Genomic DNA, 24,523 nt, shown 5'->3' with positions numbered 1-24,523 from the left:
TGCTCTGCATTCTTATGTGGGCAATGAAGTCTGTGTTAAGTCTTTATTTACTGCTCATCTATAAACTGCTATCTTAGCATGACTAGTAATTTCCAGGAAGCACTGCAGATGAAAGGTTGACCCCGTTGTATTCCTGCAATAACACCATGTGTAACACCAGTGTCAATCAGCATTGGAAGCAGCTTTGTCAGATGAAACGGCTTTTTGAGTTATTATCATCTGTATCATGATGTATTTCCAAGTGAAAATGGACAGCTGGGACATACTATCAGGAGAAATTTGATTTAAACATTAAAAAGTGGGCGTGTCATAGCCAAATGCACAATGCTGTTGCTAGCTATATAATAGGTCTTAGCTCTTTGCCACTAAAGTTTGATTAATGGGCTGATGTCATGATGTTAGTGGTTTAAAGTGGTTGGTTCAAACTACTGTATCAAAGCACCTGTTTCCTTTTACATTAAGAAATTGGCTTTTGATATAGATTTCTTTGATATATTGAGATATTGTTAAATAGGTGCACAGTATGACTGGGGATGCGATCTTACAAGACATTTTTCGTATTATCTGAACTGTGAACACACAGGCACAAAACAAGCATATACATGATAAAAATCCCCAATATTTGCAGGTCCTGACAACATGCCAGGGGGTAGATTTCTGACAAATTCTCTGCCAGATCCTGTCTCAGCTTACTCTGAGCCTTCAGATCATTGCTGTAAAATGAGATAGCGGAGCATGTGTGTGATTTCAAAATTATGATTGAAGTGGGAGGTAACCTGCAACCATTCTGCAAAGTTAGATCCAGACAGTCCTTTTCTTGTACGTCATTTGTTTGTGTGATCTTTTTCTTAAAACCTCACCCAGATTCTAGTCTTCATTACTTAATGTGTACCAAATTACCAAACAGTCCATCCAGGTGTTATAGTGATTTCAGCCTGTACAGACACACTGGACTTTAATAGCATGCCCACGAAGTTGACTTCCTTTGGATGGATGGATTCCAGCAGCCATGAATGTTTTCTGATGACTCATGGATGATTACATCTGTCTGTAAGATAAGGATGCAGTTACTACGGAGCCCCTAAAGTGTCATGAAGAAAAAAAAAACTATATCGAGCGCACGAGATATTAAAACGTGCGCACGAGATACTAAATCGAGCGCACGAGATATTAAAACATGCGCACGAGATACTAAATCGAGCGCACGACATACTAAAACGTGCACATGTTTAAGCTAAATTGTGCGCACGAGACGGCCAATATGACTCTTACTTCTTCTTTTTTAACTTTTAGGCCATTTTCTTGGCACTTGGTAAACATCCATCGATATCCATGTGTGATGCCCACTTAATGATTGTTATTCATTTTGTTGTTGTGTATTATTTGTTTTGTTTGGGAAATGCTATGTTCATGTTGTGAGAAAGTAACCTGAATTTGGGTCAAAGTAGATAACTGCAGTGGCGGTTTTGTGTCAGTGGGTGGCAGTGTCAGACCGTTGTTTGCACTGGTCTGTGGCCAGGACCGTTGCTCTGCTGGTTTCCTCTCATAGCAACAGAGAATCCAGTTGAGTCCAGTCGCGTCTCCCTGCCTCATCATTGTTCCTTGCATTACAGGACACACACATATAACTGTTCATGGGTGCCGCAGCTGCAATCTGCATAGTCCTTCTGTCGGCTGAACCTATTGTTCTTCAGTATGCGCAGCAAAGTACTCCTGCTGATGATTATCCTATGTCTCCTGGCAAGAGCATCAAGAATGTCATTATATGACAGATATAATGTTGTAACGTTTTAGTATCTCGTGCGCACGATTTAGCTTAAACGTGTGCATGTTTTATTATCTTGTGCGCACGTTTAAGTATCTCGTGTGCACGAGATACTAAAACGTGCGCTCGAGATACTATATCGATGTGACGCACGATATATTTTTTTTTCTGCATGACACTTTAGGGGCTCCGTAAGTTACCAATGTAGAGGAACAGAAAATAATAATAGGGAAAGTTTCTGTTTGTTATGGTGCCACGTTAGTCTGCTGGGAGACAAACCCTGATGAAGTCTGATCTCATTGCTCATGGAGAACACCCACTGAACGCTTTCTTGTTTGCGAGGGTGTCATTACTGTGTTGCCAAGATTGAAAAGCCATTATTTGAGTTATTGTGTTGTTGTCATTAGCCAGTTAGTGGGTCCAAGTGGACAAGTTTAAGTAGCAGAGCCAGAGCGTCGACTCGGCTCTGAGGGCAAAATCCTACTCTTGTGTGACCAAAGAGCACTTCACTGACATATTGATTACTGGTTCCTAATCTGATCCATTAGTTTGTTTGTTGGCTTACAAAGATTTCCATCAAGCCAACAGTGGATGGATAAATAAATTGTTTTTTGCAGGAAATTCTGCTAGAAAAGTTTAATTGTTTGTGCTATGTTACAAATCACCCCATTCTTTCTTCTTTCTCTGCAGACACATCATGACTGAGCTGCTTGAAACGGAAAGGCTGTATGTGGAGGAACTGCAAAGCATCATGGAGGTATGGTATATCTGCTGGTTCTAAGATTTTCTTATTCAACTTACATTCATAACATCTGCAGTCAGAGTCGGGACAGATCCAAGTCTATATCCCACCGATCCAGATTGAATGCTGTTTTTTATGAATTATAAATATGTAACAATGCAATAATAATTTGCACTCAAGTCCCAAGTCCCAAGTAGAGTAAGGGTTGCATGAAGAAGGGAAAAGAGGTAAAATTCCACTGGAACGCTTGTATGTTGAACAACTTTATCTTAGATGATCATGATCATGAGGCCAAAAACGAAATATGTCGGTATAGGAATAAAGTTGTTTGATGTACTACAAGTGATCCTAAAGTTTTACCTTTTAAGTCCCAGGTACAAATCCCAAGTCCTAAACTTTGAGTTTCAAGTCCCTAAACAAGTCACAATGGCTCTTTACCAAATGTATTGCCATTTTAACAACAGAGAATTGACTTACTGTTCTTTGTTCAACTTCAAATGTTGAGCAAAGTTGGAAGTTGTTTTTTCTCTCCATCTAGTTTGTGACATTGCCATTAGTTTTTTGTTGACCACCACATACTGTTTGTACACAAATGAAATGATCTTTGGTATCATTTTGTCCAACTGGAGCTTAGTAACATAACATTAGTTCTTCATGTTCTCTCCAAAAATCTGACCACACGCTGACGGATCGGTTCAAACAAAGGAAATAAGTGTCGATTTGGCAAGAATGACTAGTTAACCTGAGTTGATTCAGGAAATGAACTGATTCATGGTGGGCTTTTAAGATAACAGACTTTTAAATCTTTAGGCTTCTGGAAAGGTATCAAGTATTTTCAAGTTAAATGGCTCAAATGAAGTCACAAGTCACTGGCGTTTAAGTCAAAATTGAAAGTCTCTTTTGTCAAGTGGAATCTAATTTATGGCTTGAGTCTTAGTCGAGTCCAAGTAATGTGACTCCAGCCCACACTACTACAGTTTAATGAGTTAATTATTATTTTAATAGTTCTACAAAGTTATCCAGTAGTCCCCCCCATGCTTAGACTTTAGCAACTGAGTCAGCGGTTGGTTAACTCAACATGTCCTTGCTTTGGAACTTTTTTAGCCATTCTGAGGGGTGGAAATTGTTATAGTGATTATCAGCAGATATCTAAATTCAGATATCAGAACTAGGAAACAGTGTGTATCTCTGTCTGGAATCTTAACTAACTAAATGTACTGTACATCCCTGTCATATGCTGCCATAAGTACAGAGCTGATCTTCCAATATCTGCCAATCTAATCTATTAGTTTTAATAGTGATCATTAGACATACACCACTTGTTTAGTTATTACTCAACAAATTTTCTAGGTATTGGATTTTATCTTTTCAGTAGGGAAATTCTTTATGCAAAGAGTCTCCAATCGAGACACTCAATAGCACTATGACTACTGGTGCATCCCCTAGCTCAATAGCTGCATTGATTGCCATTTAGCACAAAGAACACTGCATTTGTTCTCCTCATGAATCCAACCCTCAGACTCCTGAACTTCGTATGATCTCTTGGGCTGAATATGTCCAATCAATTTCCTGTTGGATCACACATCCACGAAAGGTTGATCTCCAGCAGGAATGCACTGATGCAGACTGTACAGTATATTGATTACACGGAACAGAGCGTGGCATGTTGGCGTATATTAGTCTATAATTCATTCTCATCACCCATAGGTGTCGATGTGTGGATTGAGTTAGACACTGCTGATGGGCAGGGGTTGAGAATCTCTTCCTCTGATGGCCTCAGGTTGACATGATTAACCGTTCTAGATATTTTTCCTGCCTCGCCTGTTAGTTTGTTAGCTAATTTTAATATCTGCTTTCTTTTTCTTCTTCACTGTGTCATTATTCTGCCCTCCTCCTCCTCAGGGTTATTTTGCAGAGCTGGATAACTCAGAACTCAGCCACCTCATCCCCCCATCACTGGAGAACAAGAGGGATGTGCTGTTTGGTAATCTGCCAGAGATATATGAATTTCATAACAGGTAGGTGCAGTTTATCTTGTACACTGCTCATGGTCATAAACTAGACCGTGTCATGGAAACTATCAGTAATAAAAAGGACATGTATGATAAAATGATATATGACTGAGAAACCACTCCACATTAGATTAGCAGACATAGTCAGTAACTAAGTACAAATACTTTGTTAATGTATTAAAGAAGATTTTTCTGTACTTAACTTGAGTATTTCTTTTCTGACAACTTTTTACTTTTAACCCTTTTAAGCAAGATGGAAACAACATAAGAAGACATAACAAGATGAAAATGACAAAAGATGTAACAGGACAAAAACCCAGTAAAAGACATAACAAGACAAAAACATTGTAATATGATTACAATGACATAAATGAAAATGTTGTAAAAGACCTAACAAGAGGAAAACGACACAAAAGACAGAAAAAGATGTAAGAGGACGAAAACAATATAGAAGTTGTAACGACAAAAAATGCACAAAAGACATAACAAAACAAAAATGATGAGACATAAAAAAGATCAAAGATGCAACAGGATGTAAGAAGACAAGAACAACATAAAAGATGGAACAAAACAAAAACAAAATAGCAAGATGGTTTATTCATTTTCTCTACAACTCTGGCATAAAGTGGCAGCAACACTGGCAAATAAGGCAGTATCCGAAATATTATAATTTCCCCCATAAGCTGGATGACCATATCTGTCGTCTTATTTAAGTTATTAACATTTATGATATTTGGTCTTAATTTGCAATAATTATTTATATTTAAGGAGTGAAGTTAACAGTCTGTGTTCAAGCTTGTCTGTTGGCTGAAGGCGTTCATGCACATTCAACAACATTAACAACTGATTTCTTCCTGCCAGTTAAACATTTGGACCAGGATATTTTATGTACATAGTGGGAGGAACAGTAAATACACTATATCAAGATGGTGCAGTGTGCACAAAAATTGCAGGTCTTACATTTTTGATTTTAACTTGTTAAAACTGGAGTGAAAACAATAGCTCATGTAATCTCCCATCATAGTTGCACCTGCTAAGCCCCGCCCCTGCCTTAGTTACTGTTGCTGCGTCTGTCAACCTTTCCACTCTGGCAGAGGCACATAGACAGTTTATTGGTATAATATAACCTTGGGTCACATGCTCCTAAGAAGTGTGCACGGGTCCAAGAGCGATAGCAGCTATCTCACTGATGACCCCTGCAACGCACTCCAGCATGTTGAGAAATCCAAAGGTTAACAGACCAGTTGCGCCTAGTTTTGATGGCTTATTGATGACTGGACAGTTGCTGTTCAGAGGAGCAGTTTATCTTAAACCACCTTGTGATTAAATATTTTGTTAAATGAAGACATCAACTCCATCTGATGGAAAATGTTCTACTTTTTCATTTCACAGCACAGTCATAGTCAGTGGCCATTTTATTTTTAAAGCTGCTCAGAGTTCACTTAATGTTAATATACCTTTTAAAAACATAATTCTTATTTAGTTTTTAATTCAGAAGGGCTAAGATATGTACTGTTGTAGACAGGGTTAGCAGCAAATACTGCTGAGACAGATAAAAGCAGCGGAGGCCAAAATGTCCTCACTTTTAGTCACTAATATGGGTCAAGCTCCAAATGCAATCAGAAGCATCTTTTTCTTAGATTATCCCTGCCTGCATTTTTCAAACTCCACACCCAGAGCATGTGATTCTTTCTGATACATAAACATTATAGACGAGCAGAGTTTGAGTCTAATTTACATGAGATAATCCAAATTAATGACTGTTGCACCTGGACCAAAAGGATGTTCAGGTTGTTGGAGCTTATTTTAAGCATTTGGTAATTTGGGTTTCAGTTTGCTGAAGTTCTTACAAATCTGTTTGCTCGTAAATTTAGAAAAGAAAAGAGCAAAGAAAAGAAAAGAGTCCCGTCACCCAGCTGGTCCTGACTGTTTGTTCACGTTCTAACCCTGGTCTCCCTCCTGACAACAAATCAGTTAGTCAACCACATTATAACACAACAGAAACAAAGCTACATCATCAATAGGAACACTCAGACAAAGCACAGAGCAAAATGCAGAGCTTTCTGGTCCTAAACAGACAGTACAGACAAGTACAAATTACCTGATCACACTGACCATAAACAAAGAACTATGTTGACATAGAGTACAGACTCTGTGAGCACAGCCTGGCCATTGAGACGGGCACATACAAAAACAAGAGGAGTGCTCCTGCCAGCTGTGGAAAGAAGGAAAAGTAGAAACAGAACTGCATTTTCTGACAGAATGCACAAAATGCAAGCCTGTCCTAACCACACGAACAATATTACAAAATACCAATCCTGTTGGTTGGTAGAGAGAGCTGCAATCTAGCAGCAAAATAAGTCTTTAACACTCTCACATTGTGAGTGTTGGTAGTCCCCCCCCCCCCCCCACCCCCACACACACACATGATTTATTGTTGATGTTATTACTGTTATTATTTTTTGTTGCTGATATTCATCAGTTATGTTCAGTTTCCTGTTTGCACTTTAATTGTAACATCATGTTTTATTACTTGTTGCCTGTGATTTATTTGTGTATTTTGTATTTTGAATGTGCTTTGGCAATACTGCATGTTGTTACAGTCATGCTAATAAAGCCACTTTGAATATAAAAATTTGACTTTGAAATTACCTGCAGGACGTTTCTGGGGGAGCTGGAGAACTGTGCAGAGAAACCACAGCTGGTGGGAACCTGTTTTCTGAAAAGGGTGAGTTGCTTCAAAGCAGCGGTGGAAAGTAACTCAGTTCATTCACCCAAGCACTGCAGATGCTTATTCAGGGGGGCAGTTTGACACAGATGATTAAAATATAACACATGCATCTCATGTCAGGTTCAGAGCTGCACAAAATGTTCCAGAGGGCCTGCTGTTGGCCTGCAGACCACACTTTAATAAACTATGATTTACACTTTGCAGTGACCAAGAACTAATTTAATTAGGCCAACAATATTCAGGAACTTGCTCTATAAGTCCAGCAATGGCCAAGAACTAAATTGATGAGGCCAGCAATGACAAGGAAGTAACGTAATGAGGCTAACAATGACCAGGAACTTGCTTGAAAAGGCCTGCGATGGCCAGGAACTAACTTGATGACCAGGAACTGACTTGAGGAGGCTAGCAATGACCAGGAACTAACTTGATGACAAGGAACTAACTTAAGGAGGCCAGCAATGACCAGGAACTAACTTGATGACAAGGAACTAACTTGATAAGGTTGGCAGTGGCTGATAGCACTTACCTAGAAGCAAAAAACATGACTGGACGTACCTGGAAGCAGTGAACATGAGAGCACTTACCAGAATGCAATAGCAATTAGCTGGTTTACCATCAGAAATAAATCAACTGATTTCATAGTCAGCATTACCAGCAGAATAACATGCCAGCTTGTTGGCAGTGACTAATTAACTGAATTGTCGTACCTGTATGGGCGCAATGTGCGTAATATTTTGTTAGCAATAATCTGAATGATCAGGATAACAAAAATGTGACGCCACGTCCATGACTGGAAATGCCCGATAAAATCAGCTGGACAAACTTTTACGAGGTACAAGATCAAGGTCGATTAATTTATCATCATACATCACAGTGTTCTGTAACCAGATCAAGCTGTACTTTACTTTTTTGCTACTCACAAAAACAACAGTAGTATTTGGCATAATACATTTTAGTATTCAGCATGCACCTGAAGTAAATTTAACTGATGATACTTCTGTACTTTCACTTGTAATGGAGTATTTTATGGTATAATAGAGATCTGAATTCTTCTTTAATCACATCCAAGACAATGAAGGAGTAATTAGTGGATAATAAAAATCAAACAATCTAAAATATACAGCAACAGACAGGAAAAAGTATGATTACAAATGAGAACAGAACTATGTGCTATGAGGTATTTCCCTGCTGCTATTTAAAGTGCAGTCTGCACACCTGTATGCAAAGTGTACATACTGACCGGTGTAGCAGCATTGATGAATAGTGTAATGGAGCAGAGAGAACAGCGGGCAGAGGGAGACAGTAAGCTTGTGACATTCAACACTATGAGCAGTGTAACAATTATCGTGAATATTGCAAGGGACAAATAAATTAATAAATTATAAATACTACTAATGAGTTATAAAACTATAAGAGTGCAAGCAAGTTATTTGGATATTATTGTTAACGTAGATAGGAACATTTATACCTAAATAAAGCTGTACAGATGATTTATAGGATCTGTAGAATGTAAGTAGGGTGACAGTTAAATATAGATAAAAATTGTTAATAATGCAGTGAGAATGACAGGAATGTGTAGTATGGCAGTTAGTATAAATATAATAACAATATGGGTGAAGAAGGTCCGAAATATTTCTGTGCACTATAAGAATTTGGACAACATAAATACTGAGTGATTTATTGTGATTTGACGACAGTATGCGAGTTGCAAGTGTCGTTTTGTGTTTTTGTTGCCACATGATCGTCTCCTACACACCCAGTGACATAAAGAGTCAGCACCGGGCCCCTATGCAACATTATCAAACCGGGTCCTGCCCATCACAATCAGACGTAATATAACTTAAAGTCACTGCTGAATGAAAGAAGTAAAAGCATGCACCTTTACAATGCCATCAACAGTGAAATGCACTGCTATATACTATAGAGGAGGAGTCATATTAGCAAGACCAAGATAGTGAGTCTGTTGGACAAAATCTGGTGTTGGAGCACCAATACAGATTTAAAACAGAATCGCTGTCAGTGCAACTATGTTATGACAGTGCATCTGTACATGGATGAAAAATATACATGCACATGCATATGTTGGCATTAGAGAATGAACAAAAAACATAAGTGTGTAGGTTGATTATTAGTCAAATAAAATAATAAAGTTCTACTTACATCATAGGTGCGCTCTCCTTAATACATCAACAACTTGGGAACAACTTGATTTTGTGAAACTTTCTGAAGTAAATTTTTTGAAGCTGCTTTTTCTTCCTCTGCAGCTTCTTTCAGTTCTGACTTCTGAAACTTGCCTCTGTGTTTGTATATTGCTTGTTTCTCACTTACTTGCTGCCTTGACATTTCTAAATTTTCTATTTATTTTGCCTTATTTTGTCATGCATGTCCAGAACTACAATAACCCAGAATTCCATGCAGGCACACTTTGTACATTATTTTAAACATGAAATCAGCCATAAATCCTTATTTAAACAGAATTTAGAAACATGTCATTTATGTATGAGTCAATAAACTATATGCTTATATATATTATTTTGTGTTATTGTAATGTTAGTTATTTGGTGAATACTATCAAGTAAATGACACCCTGAACTAAGTGTCTTGACTGAATAAATTTAATTGCACGTCCTCAGAAGGAGAGTAGGTGATGACACGTGGAGCTGACAGCACAAAGTCAGGACTGATGGTAGTCTTTTGAAATGATAATAGGAAGTCATATGAAGATAAGGGCCTGCTTCTGTGTAGTACATTCTTGGAGGCTTGTGCACATCGACCCTTGTTGGTCACAATGTAGCCGCATTACCTGCATGTATGGTAGCTCTGCTGCGGTATGGACCTGTAAGTGTGCAAAAGTTTTTTGCTCTTTGATATTTTAGATTCTTCAAAGTAGCCACCTTTTGCTTTGATGGCAGCTTTGCACACTGTTGAACCATCTGAACCATTTCTTGTAAAAAAAAAAAAAAAAGAAAGAAAGAAACCTTGAATGAGAAGCATGACCAAACTTTTGATTGCACTGTATTTGGCTCAACAGTGATGTTTGACTGTGTACTGTTTGTCTCATTGTAACAGGCACCTTTAATGAAATGTACAGAAAGAGCAGATTAGAGTATTTTATATTCCAGCAACAGCTGAAATGGACCAGAAACTGATGAGAGATGATGTAAGGCCCTCTCCTCACTCAGACATGCCTTTCTGTTGTCAGAAAGAAGAGCTGCAGGTGTATGAGAAGTACTGTCAGAATAAACCCCGCTCTGAAGTCCTCTGGAGACAGTGTGGAGACAGCCTTTTCTTTCAGGTAACACACACACACACACACACAATTTCAGGAGACAACAACAACTTCTAGCTGAATTAACTAACTTCCAGGCCCCATAGCAGCTAAAACTAACTTTTAACTGTCTCAACTTGACTTGACTATCCTCTTGCCAGTGTGCGATTGTGGTGGAGGTCATGTTCAAGTCATGTCAAGTTCCGCCATGAAGTTGTGGTTTTTGTTGTCTGACTTCACTCTTTTATTCTGTTACTTCCCCAAACACCAGGAAAACACAATCTCCAACCACTTTTTTGGTTACTGTCCAGTCACTGTGGATGATAAATGAAGCAATAAATGTTGAAGCAATAAATTCTTCAGTGCTGCTAAGCTGCCAAAAAATCTGAGTTGTTCTTCCTGCATCTAGTAATGTCACAGTGATGTTGTTGCTGTTGAAGGTTCACAGTTAAAAAAATACATGTTTTTAATTTTGAGCTGAACTGTCCCTTTAAGAAAGAACTCTGGGTAACCTGGTGCTAGATGAGTATTTTTGTTACCTGAAGCTATGTTCTAGCCAACAAAGTATACTCTAAAAACATATGTTTTGGCTCAACAAAAACAATTAATGGGGTTTGCATCAATATTTTTAAGCTATAACAACATCTAATGAAATTATGTTCAACCAATGTACTATATTAAATCAGTGGAATTAGCCTTACCTCTGCAGTAAAGTGTATTTTAATTACCATTTAGTAATTGGTCCACGTTTCTAAGCTTCTAAGTTGTTCCAACTAGTTTTTCTACATTATTTAAAATCAGTTTTTAACTGTTATAAAACTAATGATCATAGTTATGAACACAAGTTGAAGTAAAGTGTGGATGGTAAAATGAAACTGCTAAATTAGTACAACATAACATCAACTGTATTACCAGGTGTGGACTAGCCTGCACCAGTCCACTATTGGTCATATCACAACTGAAAACATGGCAAAATTCATTGCTTTAGTCTAATGTATTTGTAAATGAAATGATACTCACCTTGAAAATGTTCTTTTGTGCCATATTTGTCCAGGTCCTGAATTTTGTTTTAAATCAATGCACACAGAAATTTGACTTTAAGTCTCATACAATATTAAGTTCATTTGATTATCGACATTATTATTTTGACACAATTCATCAAAAATAATGTTTGCAACTTAAATGGTTTATCAAAATCAATAAAACAACAATTTTATCTTGTAATCATGCATTTAAGTAAGTGGTGGTAATAGGTCCCCTGAATTTGTTTTTAGAGTGTAATAGCTATAGGCTAGGATGGTAATACACTGCAATACAGCCATGCATGTCAGAAGATTGCATATAATATACATAACATATAATGCATCCTGGTACACTGCTGACATGACTCAGTGTCAGAACTCGACTTTGTTGGTCAACTTACTGAGGAATTTATTGACTACATTTACCATTAACACTGGCTGGACCTCCACATGAAAAATGATTTACCACAAGGTGAAGTAGGTGTAGTGTGTGTCCCATCCTGATGGAGAATGTTGGATGTTTTGTAACAACAGGAGTGCCAGAAGAAACTGGACCACAAACTGTCTCTGGATGCTTACCTGCTGAAGCCTGTCCAGAGGATCACCAAATACCAGCTCATGCTCAAGGTAACTACCTGGACACGCTATTGACATACATTCTGTAAGAGATGGACTCCGTCTTCTCCTACTGGACAAAACTGAAGCCAAAATATCATGGATATGAGTGCTGCCATCTTGCACTGATGATGTAATTTGGAGCCAGAGTCTGCGCTAGGGGTGTGAATTTCGTGATACCTCACAATTTGACTCAAATCCAATTCAGAGGCTGCAATTCGATGATAAAACATTTTAGATGCGTTTTGATGCATCAAAATTTTAGGCCTTTAATTCTCTTTGGATTATATTTATCTGCAGCTCTTCATGTTCATTCATCTTCACAAAAACTCAATAAAGAGCCTAGTTTAGAAGTAAACATGATGTACATGTTACATTTAGAGGTAGGAATATTTTGTCCTCCAGAAAAATGATTTTTGACATTTATGTATCGATTCAGAATCTTCCATGTCCACATCATGATACATTTAAGAATCAAGTATTTCCCCACCCTTTAGTCTGTGCAGCAGTGACCAGTGTTGGAGCCACGCATTCGAGTTGCCACAGCAGGCTGACTCAGTCGCGAGCAAATCTCAGCTGTCAACCGTGGCATGAAACCCAGTTTTTATAGCATGATATAACTAATTAAAACTAAACCGATCACAAAAATGAATGATTGAATAAACATCAGCATGATAAGAACTACCTAAAATAACAGAAACCACCATGTACTTTGATGTTGTAGTTTGGCCTATTATGACCTGGACTGCAGCCTTCCACCAGGGGGCGACCAAGATACTTTGGCTTCACTTTTGGGAAGCTGTCATGTTAACCATTTCTGTATACAGTCACTGGCATGCACACACACACACACACACACACACACACACACACACACACACACTTCATTACTATTTTTGTGGGGACCCGTCATTGACATGATTCCCTAATCCCCACCCTAATCCTAAAACCAAGTCACAGCCCTTTAAACTTGTGGGGTCCAGCACTTTGGCCCCACTAAGGTGGTCGGGCCCCACAAGTATAGTAGGCTCCTGGTTACACACACATCAAAACACTGTCAGCTGTATAACAATGAATGATATGAGCTCTGCAGTAAGCTTGTTTTCTTTGGTTGAGTAGTTTGTTTGATTTGGCTTTAAAGATCTCATTAAAATTTATCCAAATTTTGTTTGACTAATATGTCAGTACATTAATAACAGGGCTTTGTTTTCTGCAATTATCTGGCTAATTAGTTCAGCCTGCTCCACATAATCCCCCACAGGACTTCCTAAAAGCTCTTTCTGAGCCTGCATGGAGCCACGACGAGGCTTTAGTCTTTCACCACAGGGCCCCACAGTTGTGAACATACAGTATACAGCTACAGACCTCATGTTGGAGTCGAGAGGTTAATGATCCAATCTGTTACTAATGTGCAGACTACAGACTCCACTCAATCATATGGCCAAAGTCTACAGCCACATTTGTCTAAGGGCCAGACACTGTGGGGGCTGGACTTTTAAATAACATTTTTTAAGCTAAATTAGCCTATTTTTGTTTAAATTTTTACCAGTGAGGAACTGGCCTTTTTCTATCATTCCGTGAGCAACCACTACTCGACTTAATGTTGCACACAGCATGGGTCTGTGAACAGCAGCCCACAGTGAAAAGAGATGGTTCTCTGAAGTTGGAGATGTGCAGCCTGCAGCTCACTGTGGCTGCTCATTTGTGAACATAAGCAGTAAAGCTAAGCTAACCTACAAACACATTGCATTTGTTGCAAATTTGGTTGTTGGAACTGAAGTGAGCTGAGGTGAACTGGTGGGCTGATTTGGGCTGAGAGAGTCACTGAAAGGTACATTAGGGATGGTGAAGGGAAGGGGAAGTGGTGTCGTTCCTGTGTCAGCTTGTGGGACTGTTGGGGGACCATGGCTGTGGCACAAAACCAAGCCATGTTTCAGGTCCACCCATTAAATCATGAACACAGAAATGGTGAACAACAGTTTAACAGTCTAACTCCACAATTACTACATTGCTGTCTGTCTTTTCACATATTTTCAACAACTATGCTCTTACAAGTATGATGTGTTTAGAAGGAAAAACTTCCTTTTCCTTGCTGTAGCAGCAGGAAGTGTTTGGTTTACATTGGCATAAGCTTGACTGGCTGGATATAGCCTGCGGCCCACCAGGTCATGATCCCTGTCATGGCATGAGTATCAGTCTTTTGGAAGCACCTCTTACCTTCCAGCAAATCTGATAAAACCAAGTTTGATGGAGGTTCTGCAGGTCAGCTGTTTTACAACAGAAAGGAAATAGTCCATTTTAATGAACATGCCCTCTGAAGTTAACACTAATGATTTAACACAGAGTTTGTGGCTGAGCTGAGAATCTGTGTGTCCTCTTCTTGACTTTATCTAAAGTCAGTGTAAAGGAAAAGTTTTTCTTTTAAACACATTGTACATGTTAGAACACAGTTGCTGAAAATGTGAAAAGACTGAGAACTATATAGTACTGATCTGGTGTTAGATCAGTAGACTGCTGTTCACAATTTCTGTGTTCAGGATTTTTTGGGCAGACCTGAAGCATGTCCCTAACGATCACCTACTAACGTACCTTATGGTGTTCTTTTAGTCCAGATCAGTCCAGCAGTTCACCTCAACTCACTTCAGTTCCAACAACTTGACGCAGAAGGAAAAAAAAAAACATCCTGTCACTGTCCTCTGGCTCTGGTGGCTGAAATATGTCTGGACATGTCCAATTAAGCTGCTAGACAGTGTCCATGTTTCAAGTAGTTTTCAGGTGTTTGACACCGAGACAGTAGAATGGACATGCCCCTAGTGTTTCAGGGCAGAGAAAACTGCTCATTTTTTCATGATTTTGACACCTAAATTTGAATACTTCATTCAACTTTGTCTGGCTGGTTAATAACACATGTATCTATGGTGTGACAAACTCAGAACATACATTTATTGTTGGTTTACATGACCCTTAATGGTCAGCTTGACCAGCCCCAGCTGGAACTTCCTCACAGTTTACAGCAACTGGTGGTTTACTCAGCCAGTGTTCTGACCTTTGACACCACTTCATCTTCATAAACAGATGTCTATAAATATTTTTATTAAAGAAAAAGGTACTTAGAAAAACTTTAAAATGGGATCATAAGAAACCAAAAGCGTGATGATGAGCTGCTTACATGAAACAAATCTGAACACACTGACACTTTCCTGCTTTTTTCACAGCTCTCAGGATTAGTCAGTGCTAGAGAAGCTGTTAGTTGGACAATTGCCTGATACCCTCAACCTGATAACCCTGTTTCCTCAATCTGCCTGTGTTAATGATTAACTCTGTCTTCTCATCTCTTCTCTTCTTCTACATGGGTCTATGAGCCCCCTGAGTTGTTTATTACATTTTGCATTAATTATGTTGTTTTTTTTCTTGCTTTTGTCCTCCCCGATTCCATCTTCCTAACCCCTGTCCTCCTTTCTGTCTCCAGGAGATGTTAAAATGCAGTAAAGGTGAGGGCACGGCTGAGCTGGAGGAGGCTTTAGCCACCATGCTGGACATCATCAAGTCTGTCAATGACTCCATGCACCAGATAGCCATCACTGGCTTTGAGGTCAGTATGGAGAATGAATTTATCCTCATCCTACTCTTTATGTACACTGCGGAGTTTTTATGACTTTGCTCAACTTTAGGGCAGGCTGGTTGTGTTAGCTCAGTATGTTGTTTGGTTGCAGTGGCTGCAGTGTAGGTCATACACCCCACCTCCTCCATGGGCCAAACTAAAAATTAAAGTTCCGTCATTTTAGATAGTGCTTATCAGGTTGTTCATTTTTGTGAGTGTTATCAAGTTTTAAAGTTATCTGGTGCTATAAAAAGGGGGTTTCATGTCATGATTGACAGCTGAGCCTGGTTTGTGATTGCATATGTGGGCTGTATGGGCGGGACTTCAATATACTGCACAGACTCTGGCTTTATATGACATCAGTGCAAGATGCCAGCGCTCATATCTAGGATAATTTGGCTTCACTTTTGTACAGAAGTAGAGACTCAGTGTCCAGCTTTATACAGTCAATGAAATTGACACTTGTCTTCTTCATCATGGTTTGCATTGTTTTAATGTTGATCAAAGACAAAGCCGTAACTCGTCTGAAATACATGTATGAGAGAAAACACATAACAAACATCCATCATAACTTTCCTTAAAATGCATGCTAAGAAGAATGCTGCTAAGCAACAATGTTTCTATGCAACATATTGTATTAAGAAAACAATTCAACACATGGTCCAGAACTATATGATTCAATCTTCCATTAATTCAAAAGAAAAACAAAGAAAGCTGGATGTTATGTTAGTTGAATTAATGCTAAGCTAATGGAAAAAGTGATATTAGGCATCATTTGTGTTAAAGTTCCCATGAAACAGCCAGCGGAGTGCCTATTGCTTATGTTTCCTGTAAAACAGGAAATTAGGGAGGAACTTGTTGCCGACATTGATTGGCGTTTGCAGCGGCCAATCACGCTTTGTGTTATGCCCCTGTCCCCTGCAGCTATGGTGGTCCATGGCTGTAATGCAAGGAGGGATGAAAACAGCTTCTGAGACCAATGGAGTCCAGTTTGACAGCAGGCAATAGGCTAGTAACTTAGCAAACTGCTAACTGCCAGCTACTGTTAGTTTGGTTTACCCCAGGTCCAAGAAGAATACCATTGAGGAGCGAACGCTGTGCATTATTTCTTGTCGGTCTCAGAGGCTGCATTTGTCCTCGTGTTCACTGGTTGGCTACTGAGCCCGGTTCTTTTGCCTGCTAACCACAGCTAATAGTGACAGTTAGCTACTTTTAGCCACAAGTAAGTTAAAGCCATCTGTCCATCAAGAAACTCTGTAATTAAATAACAGAGCATTGAAGCAGAGCAGCTGGAGGACATCAGTTTGGGAAACCAGAAAATATTTTCTTCATAAAATATGATCCAATTTCACCCACATCAGTGAATAAAGTTATAAAGAGGTGTTTTTGTTCAGAGGCCCACTCTCAAGAAACATTCCTCTCCACTCACTGCAGTGACTGGATGTATTTCTCTTCTATGTTCAGTGTCAAAGCAAGAAATTATTTAATTGGACAAAAATCAATCAACCAATCAATTAATCATTTCAAAATGTTTTGCAAGAAAAAGACAGATTCTGAAATATCATTATAAATATTCAAGAATATCTGCAAAACAAATATGTTGTCAATGTGTGGGCAGATACTGGTGCATATGTGACATTTAGATCAATACAGGACAAAAAACACTTAAACTAAACATCAGTTTTAAGCAGTGAATTAACTGAAATGATTACTGAAATGTGTATCCAGACAGTTGGGTGGCAGCTGTCTCAGCTCTGCCTCTGTGTGCTTTCAGTGAAGAGTCAGTAAATGGTAGCAATTTATTGAATCTTTATCTTCATTCTTACTTTAAAGAAAACTACTTCAAACTCAGCCACACTTTATCTACACACTAACTCCACACTCATGTGATCAAAGTGTGAAAATGCCTGGTAATGAAGGGGCGTTCAGTCAATTCATGAGGTCCAAACCACATAATATCCTTCCTTGATAAGATGTACTCAATTGGAAATAGTCTTGGTGTGTCAAATTCTCTCAAAACCACACTTCTGTTTCTAACAGTGCATCAAAATAATCAAAAATAGGAGGGAGTTTCCTTGTAGTCCTAGAAAATACAAAAAAAAAAGTCTACCCACCTTCCCTGATCACTGATTAACCAAACACTCTGAGAGGTGATCCGCAGTTGTTAAGAAGGTCAGAGGGTTGAGACCATACTTGGTTAATAAATAATTGAAAGCTGGGAGATATTTGAGGAAGTGTTTGGATTTTTTTTGGATTCTTAGTGAAGAGATATTTCTGAAAATTCATCTGGCTCTTTCCTGCTCCACTAAGGCTGTGTTCTGGGGAATGGCAGATGTTACCACTGGTTACCACTTAGTGGTTACACAGTGATGCACAGTTGCCATCATGGAATCTAAGTCTTTGTGTCTGACTAGTCAATGTAGGTCTTCCAAATTATGTCCTGGCCTTCTAGAACAACACATACTAGTGTTTTCTGTTTGGATGCTTCATATCATATCAACAGAACTTCATTTTTCGGTGCCTTCAAAGACTTTACAAATTACTGCTGAGAAATAAATCAGTTGTGTGACAATGCTCTGGTTAAAGTTTGGTTAGGTATTGGTAGAAAATGATTTAGTTAGGTTTAGGGAGAGAATGAACAGGCTTGGGTCAGTAATGGATTACATAATCCAATTTTATCTTAATCTAATAATCTAATTACATCTAACCTGGATACAAAAAGGTAACAGTATTCCATTACAGTTACAGATAAAGAAGATGTCATCAAGTACATTTACAAATAAAGAATGATATCCTACCCTGCACAGTACACACACAGCTGCCAATTCACTATCATGGACTGTAGTGGAAATTTCAACATTTCTTTGTCTTTAAATCAATCAATCGATCAATAAATTTCACACAACAAAGAAAGGAACAGCTGGACAAACTAATAAACTAACAAACCTAACAACATACATAAAACACAGAGCTGCATAGATTAATCTGTTATTAATGGTCTATTAAATGAATCTGGATTTATTTTGATAATTGATTAATTCTTTTGAGTCACAAAAAATCCAAATTCTGATTTCAGCTTCTTAAATGTGAATATTTTCTGCTTTCTTTCCTCCTGTCTGACAGTAAACTGAATATGTTTTAGTTGTGGGCAAAACAAGACATTTGAGGACGTCATCTTGGACTTTGAGCAACATTTTTCACAGTTTTCTGACATTTTTTAGTAATCCAAAAGTAGCAGAAAATAATCAAGTTACATTACTTTAATGTTATGATACATGTATTATGTTACTGTTACTGAATTAGTCACTGTGTCACAATACATTTTTAAAATATCCCTCCCAACCTTGATTTTGATCAGGGCTGAATATCTGACTTGCTAAAGATTAGGCGATCTTTATCTTCATGGTTACGGTGATGAACTTAAGGTTAGAGAAAGGTTGTGCTCGTGAGGTGACTGTTGGTTATAGAGATGTTGCAATGCCAATACCAGAATCAGAAATGCTTCCTGTACAACCTAAAATACTGGACCAGGCATCCTCAACTACATAAGTCTGCGCACCAGTCCAATGTCACATAATTTATTAGATTGTAACAGAAACTACTTCCAAGCATCTTCCCATTTACCTCTTTTTTAACCTGAGTCAGGCCATACAACAATGATAGTAATTACATCACATCCATACAGGACTAGTAGTCCACAGATATTGAAAGGCAACCAATATATATATTTTAATGTGCTTATATTGGATTGGTACTTATATCAGTCAACATGCAAATTTGATATGGTGCTATGGTATTGCAGTTGTACTGGGAAGGGAAAACTCTAACAGGTAACAGAAAACATATGAGACTTTTTTTTCTCTAAATTAGGTTGAGAAAAGTGGGACTCATAAAGTCAAACATAAGACATTTACTGGATGTATTCACAACAGCAGATATTGGACAAAAATATTTTAGTCATCCTGTCTGAAATTTCTCTTTCTTTTTCTTTGAGATTTCCTCATACAAGTGTTCCAAGTAGGATAAAAAAAAAAAACTCCCTTAACTTGATGAATTGAGCGTTTTCAGCACTTCTAAATTCCTTTTCTGTACAAGGTCTGTTCTGCTCTGTCTCATTCTCAAAAGTGTGGCAGAGGAGGAGAAAAGAAGAACGTCACTCTGTGGAGATTGAAAACCAGCTGTCGCAAATTTAGCCAATTTAAGTCTAAAGTATTTAGCCGTGTCAACAGTTGTCCTAAGGGTTAAGGAAAGAGAAAATGATATCAGACTCCATCTGTCAGTGCTGTGTCATCACAGAATTGTACTGTGACAGTATGAAGAAACAAATTATACTCATTATACTCTTAAAAATATCTGCAAAATGTTTTGCTTTTGTCTTTTTTATGAATCGCAGATTTTCTTTTATTTCCCTTTAAACCCTACCTGATGTTCTACAGCAACAAAACTGAGGCAGGACGGTGTTGATTAAATGAAAACTGCTCTGGAAGTTTGACTGTGTGTGTTGCTGCTCACAGGGAAACCTGAGTGAACTTGGGAAGCTGCTGATGCAGGGATCCTTTAATGTGTGGACCGACCACAAGAAAGGCCACAGCAAGGTACAACCCCACACATCATTACTGTCCCCGCACTATCACAGGTCTTAAACTGAAAAATGATGCCTTATAATGCTGCACTTCAACATCAGTCAAACAGGTCAGCTTTGAAGAAGTGCATCAGTGTTGCTGCGAGTTTTACTTTCTTAACTACAAATAATGTACAATATTTATTTTTTTGACCATTTTCAACTGCATGCTGCACATTTTTAGTTTTTTAGATGTTTTTCCTGCCACTACAGACAACCTTTTATTTGACTCAGCCTGTCAGATATCATGGAGAAAAAAAATAATTAAAGGGATAGTTCACCCAAAAATGAAAATTCAGTCATTATCTACTCACCCTCATTCAGACTGAGGGCTGGGTTTATTTTCTTAGTTTTAGGAGACTTGGATATTGAATATTAAAACAACAAACACGTTTTTTTCTCTGTACTCATGGCTTCAGTTGTTAAGTCATCATACGTCATTTGAGAACAGTAGAGTTGTGGATGGACAGACGTGCAGATACAGTGACTGACTGCTGACCTGATTCCAGGTGAAGGACCTGGCCAGGTTTAAGCCCATGCAGAGGCACCTGTTCCTGTATGACAAGATGCTACTGTTCTGCAAGAAACGAGAGGAGACCACAGACGGACACGAGAAGACCCCGTCCTACAGCTTCAAACACTCACTGAAGGTCAGAGACACATTCTGCTGTCTGTGCTGGTTCCATACTCACCAACCTTGAGACCTCAAAAGTAGGGAGGATTTGAGGGAGTAGGGAGTAGGGAGATTTGAGTTTCAGAGGCTCTGTGTCCTGCATTTTGGTGACTTTTAACAAATAAAAAAACAAAATAATAAGTACACTGCAACATCATTTTTATTTTTAAACTTATACTTTTAATTCTTAGGGGAAAATACAGAACATGTTGTACCTTTGCCATGAACTTGTGTAAATCCCTGGCATTAACTAATATTCTGCAGTTTTCTTTCACACCTTTATTTTTAGCCCTATGCCCTTAAAAGAAAATTGGTATGGCGCTTTCTGTTAAATGCATGCCCTTTTCCTTCAAAGCTTTCCTTAAGAAATCAAGTTCTTTCTAGGGAGTCTGGTTTTGTGCAGCTGTTTTGTTTTCTGGTCTCCAGTACGGGTTACACACACTGTACAATGGCAGAAACAGGTTTTGATAATGACATGGAAAAAAAAGGTTGAGAAAGTATGTCAGAAATTGGGAGACATGCGTGAGAACTGTGATCCTGAGGAGAGATAAGGAGAGGGCAATGAGTCTCCTGAGACAATCTGGAAGGTTGTCAAGTATGGCTGGGTCTTCCTGTTTAGACTTTATGTTGGGCAAAGATTTAAAACACCAACAGTTAAAGTAGAAATTTCTCTTACAGCCATGTATTCAACTCCTAATCGCACGTTTTAAGGATTTCTACAGGCTAAAATGTTTCAAATTGAATTCATTATATTTATTTTTGCATATGGGCGACACAATGCACATTCCCGCAAGTGATTTCACACAACATGTCCTCATACCCAAATGACAGAATAGGTTGACTCCCAAAGCCTGATTCAGCCATCATGAATAATAGATCATTGATGTCATTACTACTTACATTATTGTCATTACAGTCACCACTGCAGGAAGAAGTTTGATTAAAAATATCTATTAAATGTGTTTGTAAGCTCCTACAGCTACAGTTTTAGCTGATAAAACAATAGCTGTAACACACCTGTTACCTGTGTCAGGATACTGTGATTACTGTCCTCATTGATCCTCATAATACAAATGAAAAATGATGTTTCTTCAAATGATTCTATATTAATCCTTGTGTCATGACATGCTCACCTCAAACTCTCTGTCTGGAATTCCGCCCATTCTCCTCTGGTCACCCTACATGAGTCATGTGTAAGGCTGCACGATGTTGTAAAAAAAAAAAAAGTCATAATCATACTCTCATACTGCTCTACAGAATCATGATGATGTGATATTTATTGAGGTCTGCACCAAACAAACGTTTTCTTTCATTGGAAGAACAAGATTTTTTGGTCAGGTCATCTCTGTAGCACTACAGTACCTCATTAACATGCTGTTTTAGCAAATATTTTTCCTTTTTGCAATTTGATTCTGGCTCTGCGATTTGGATTTTGCACTTGGACATTTATTGCAATTGTGATTAATTGTGCAGCCCTAGTCATGTGACATTAAACACACAGTTAACATTGTGAAACAGCAGCAGTTTGGTAAGGTTTAGGCATGCTGAACTACATAGTTAGGATTGAGAAAAGATTGTTCATGGTTTAAGTAAAAATAAATGATTGAGCCATCCATCCATCCACCCCACCTCCTCCATACACAGACTCATAGATAATTATTAGAAGTCATAATTACATCAGCTACGACAGGTCAATGCCTCACAAATAAAGAAAAATATACTTAGAAATATGCTTTGCAAATGTTTTATGATACACATTTGTTAGATCTTAAGCTTAAGGCTTTGTGTTTTGGAACAACTAATGGAACACACAGTAAACAACAAAGCATGAGTGTAACAATGAGCTATGAAGTCATTAACAGAGGAAAAAGAAGAAATCAACAAGAAGCTAAATGAAATTTGTCGAACGAACTGAAAACACAACACTGATACACTGTCAGGGTTGTGTTGCAGTACAGTTACTAATTCCCTGTTGGAAAATATAATCAGTGATGATTATATTCAAGTGTCACAGTATTAAAGTAATGTAATTTAATTACTTTCTGTTACGTTTGGATTACCTCAATATAAAATATGGTGAAATTGTTTAATCTAATGCAGTGTTTTTAGGGCTGCAACTAACAATTATTAGTCGATTAGTTGTTTGGTCCATGAAATGTCAGAAAATGGTGAAAGATGTTGATCAGAGTCCAAGATGATGTCCTCAAATGTCTTGTTTTGTCCACAACTCAAAGATATTCAGGTTTACTGTCAGAGAGGAGGAAAGAAACCAGAAAATATTCACATTTAAGATGAAATCAGAGATTATTTACTTTTTTAAATTGCAAAAATTAGTCAAAACAATTATATGATTATGAATTCTAAAAATAGATGCAGATTAATTTAATAGTCAATTAATAATAGATTCATTGTTGCAGTGTTCTATGTTTGTTTTTAGGTTTATTAGTTTGTCCAACTGTTCTTTCCGTTATTGATTCAATGATCTGAAGACAATGTAATACAGTACAGTTACCTTTTTTGTATCCAGATTACATAATCCTGTGACATATAATCTGTCACTCCCCAAGCATGTGTACTATCACTGTATAAAGGTGTTATAACACATACGTTAGCAACAGTTGTTTAAATACAGCAGACAGACTAACATCAGCATTCATCTGGAGTTGTGCTTCTTTCCACCCTCATTTTATTCTCCTGAGAAGAAAGTATCTGTCTCCTCAGCTGCTAAATCTTTGACTTCCCCAGTTAGTCCCTGATGTTGTCTGTCTGGTGTTTGATGCTGGGCAGGAAGCATGAAGTTGTGTTTTTGTTGGTGCACAGAGTGTTTTCTCTGAACACAGCTGGGTGCTGCCGCTGGAAACGAGGTTAATTGGAGCAACTAAAACCAAAACAGTGAACTCATCAGGCCTCATCCTAACAGCGTCATGGAGCTAAAGGACGGTTTTCACCACGCTGAAACGTTCTCGCACACTAACTGGCATGTAAACAAATGTTGTTCGTAAGCAGCAGTGGATTGCTGACATTTCTCCATGTGAAGCCCCAGGGAGCTGGAGCTGTCATTGATAAATATGGTGTACAGCTCCTCAACTTCCATCCATACAAGTCCACAGAAAGCCAGTCGCACAGGAAGTCAAGTATGAAAGAAATTCACTCTTTTTTCAGCTGAGTGTGTGATGCTTCTTTTTTAATGAACCTCATGTGAGCTGAAATTCACAAGTAGAGCAGAAAAAGTGATGAAATGATGCGGTGATGAAACTGCTGAATGATTATTAAAGCTCCTTTCATAAGACATACCTTCCATTTGAACTGTATCTAAAGTATCTCCTGTGACAAATGATCCAGTTTCTACATGAAGGTGTGTTCAGTCATAGACACTCATAGTGAGGGTTGGGGAGTGAAGTAGGATTACAGTTTAAAATAAAGAATGAGATCCTACCATGCACAGTTCACACACAGCTGCCAATTCATTATCA

At 38.2% G+C, this 24,523-nt stretch overlaps 1 protein-coding gene across 8 annotated transcripts in view; it reads left to right on the top strand.

Annotated features, from left to right (window-relative positions):
• mcf2l2 (MCF.2 cell line derived transforming sequence-like 2) overlaps positions 1-24,523 on the top strand; it is a 191,871-nt gene that overhangs the window by 110,905 nt on the left and 56,443 nt on the right. For all 8 annotated transcript variants that reach the window (XM_084722383.1, XM_084722390.1, XM_084722389.1 and 5 more), the window contains exons 16-23: positions 2,456-2,522; positions 4,410-4,525; positions 7,178-7,247; positions 10,453-10,545; positions 12,075-12,167; positions 15,625-15,747; positions 20,271-20,351; positions 20,887-21,027. In XM_084722383.1, the coding sequence (XP_084578509.1) occupies positions 2,456-2,522; positions 4,410-4,525; positions 7,178-7,247; positions 10,453-10,545; positions 12,075-12,167; positions 15,625-15,747; positions 20,271-20,351; positions 20,887-21,027 (784 nt within the window). The remainder of the gene's footprint in view (positions 1-2,455; positions 2,523-4,409; positions 4,526-7,177; positions 7,248-10,452; positions 10,546-12,074; positions 12,168-15,624; positions 15,748-20,270; positions 20,352-20,886; positions 21,028-24,523) is intronic.

Source organism: Lutjanus erythropterus, chromosome 7 (genome assembly GCF_056507025.1).
Source record: "Lutjanus erythropterus isolate fLutEry1 chromosome 7, fLutEry1.hap2, whole genome shotgun sequence".
NCBI lineage: Eukaryota > Metazoa > Chordata > Actinopteri > Lutjaniformes > Lutjanidae > Lutjanus > Lutjanus erythropterus.
The sequence above is the reverse complement of the archived record's forward strand: the minus strand, read 5'-3'. Positions and strand labels throughout refer to the sequence as shown.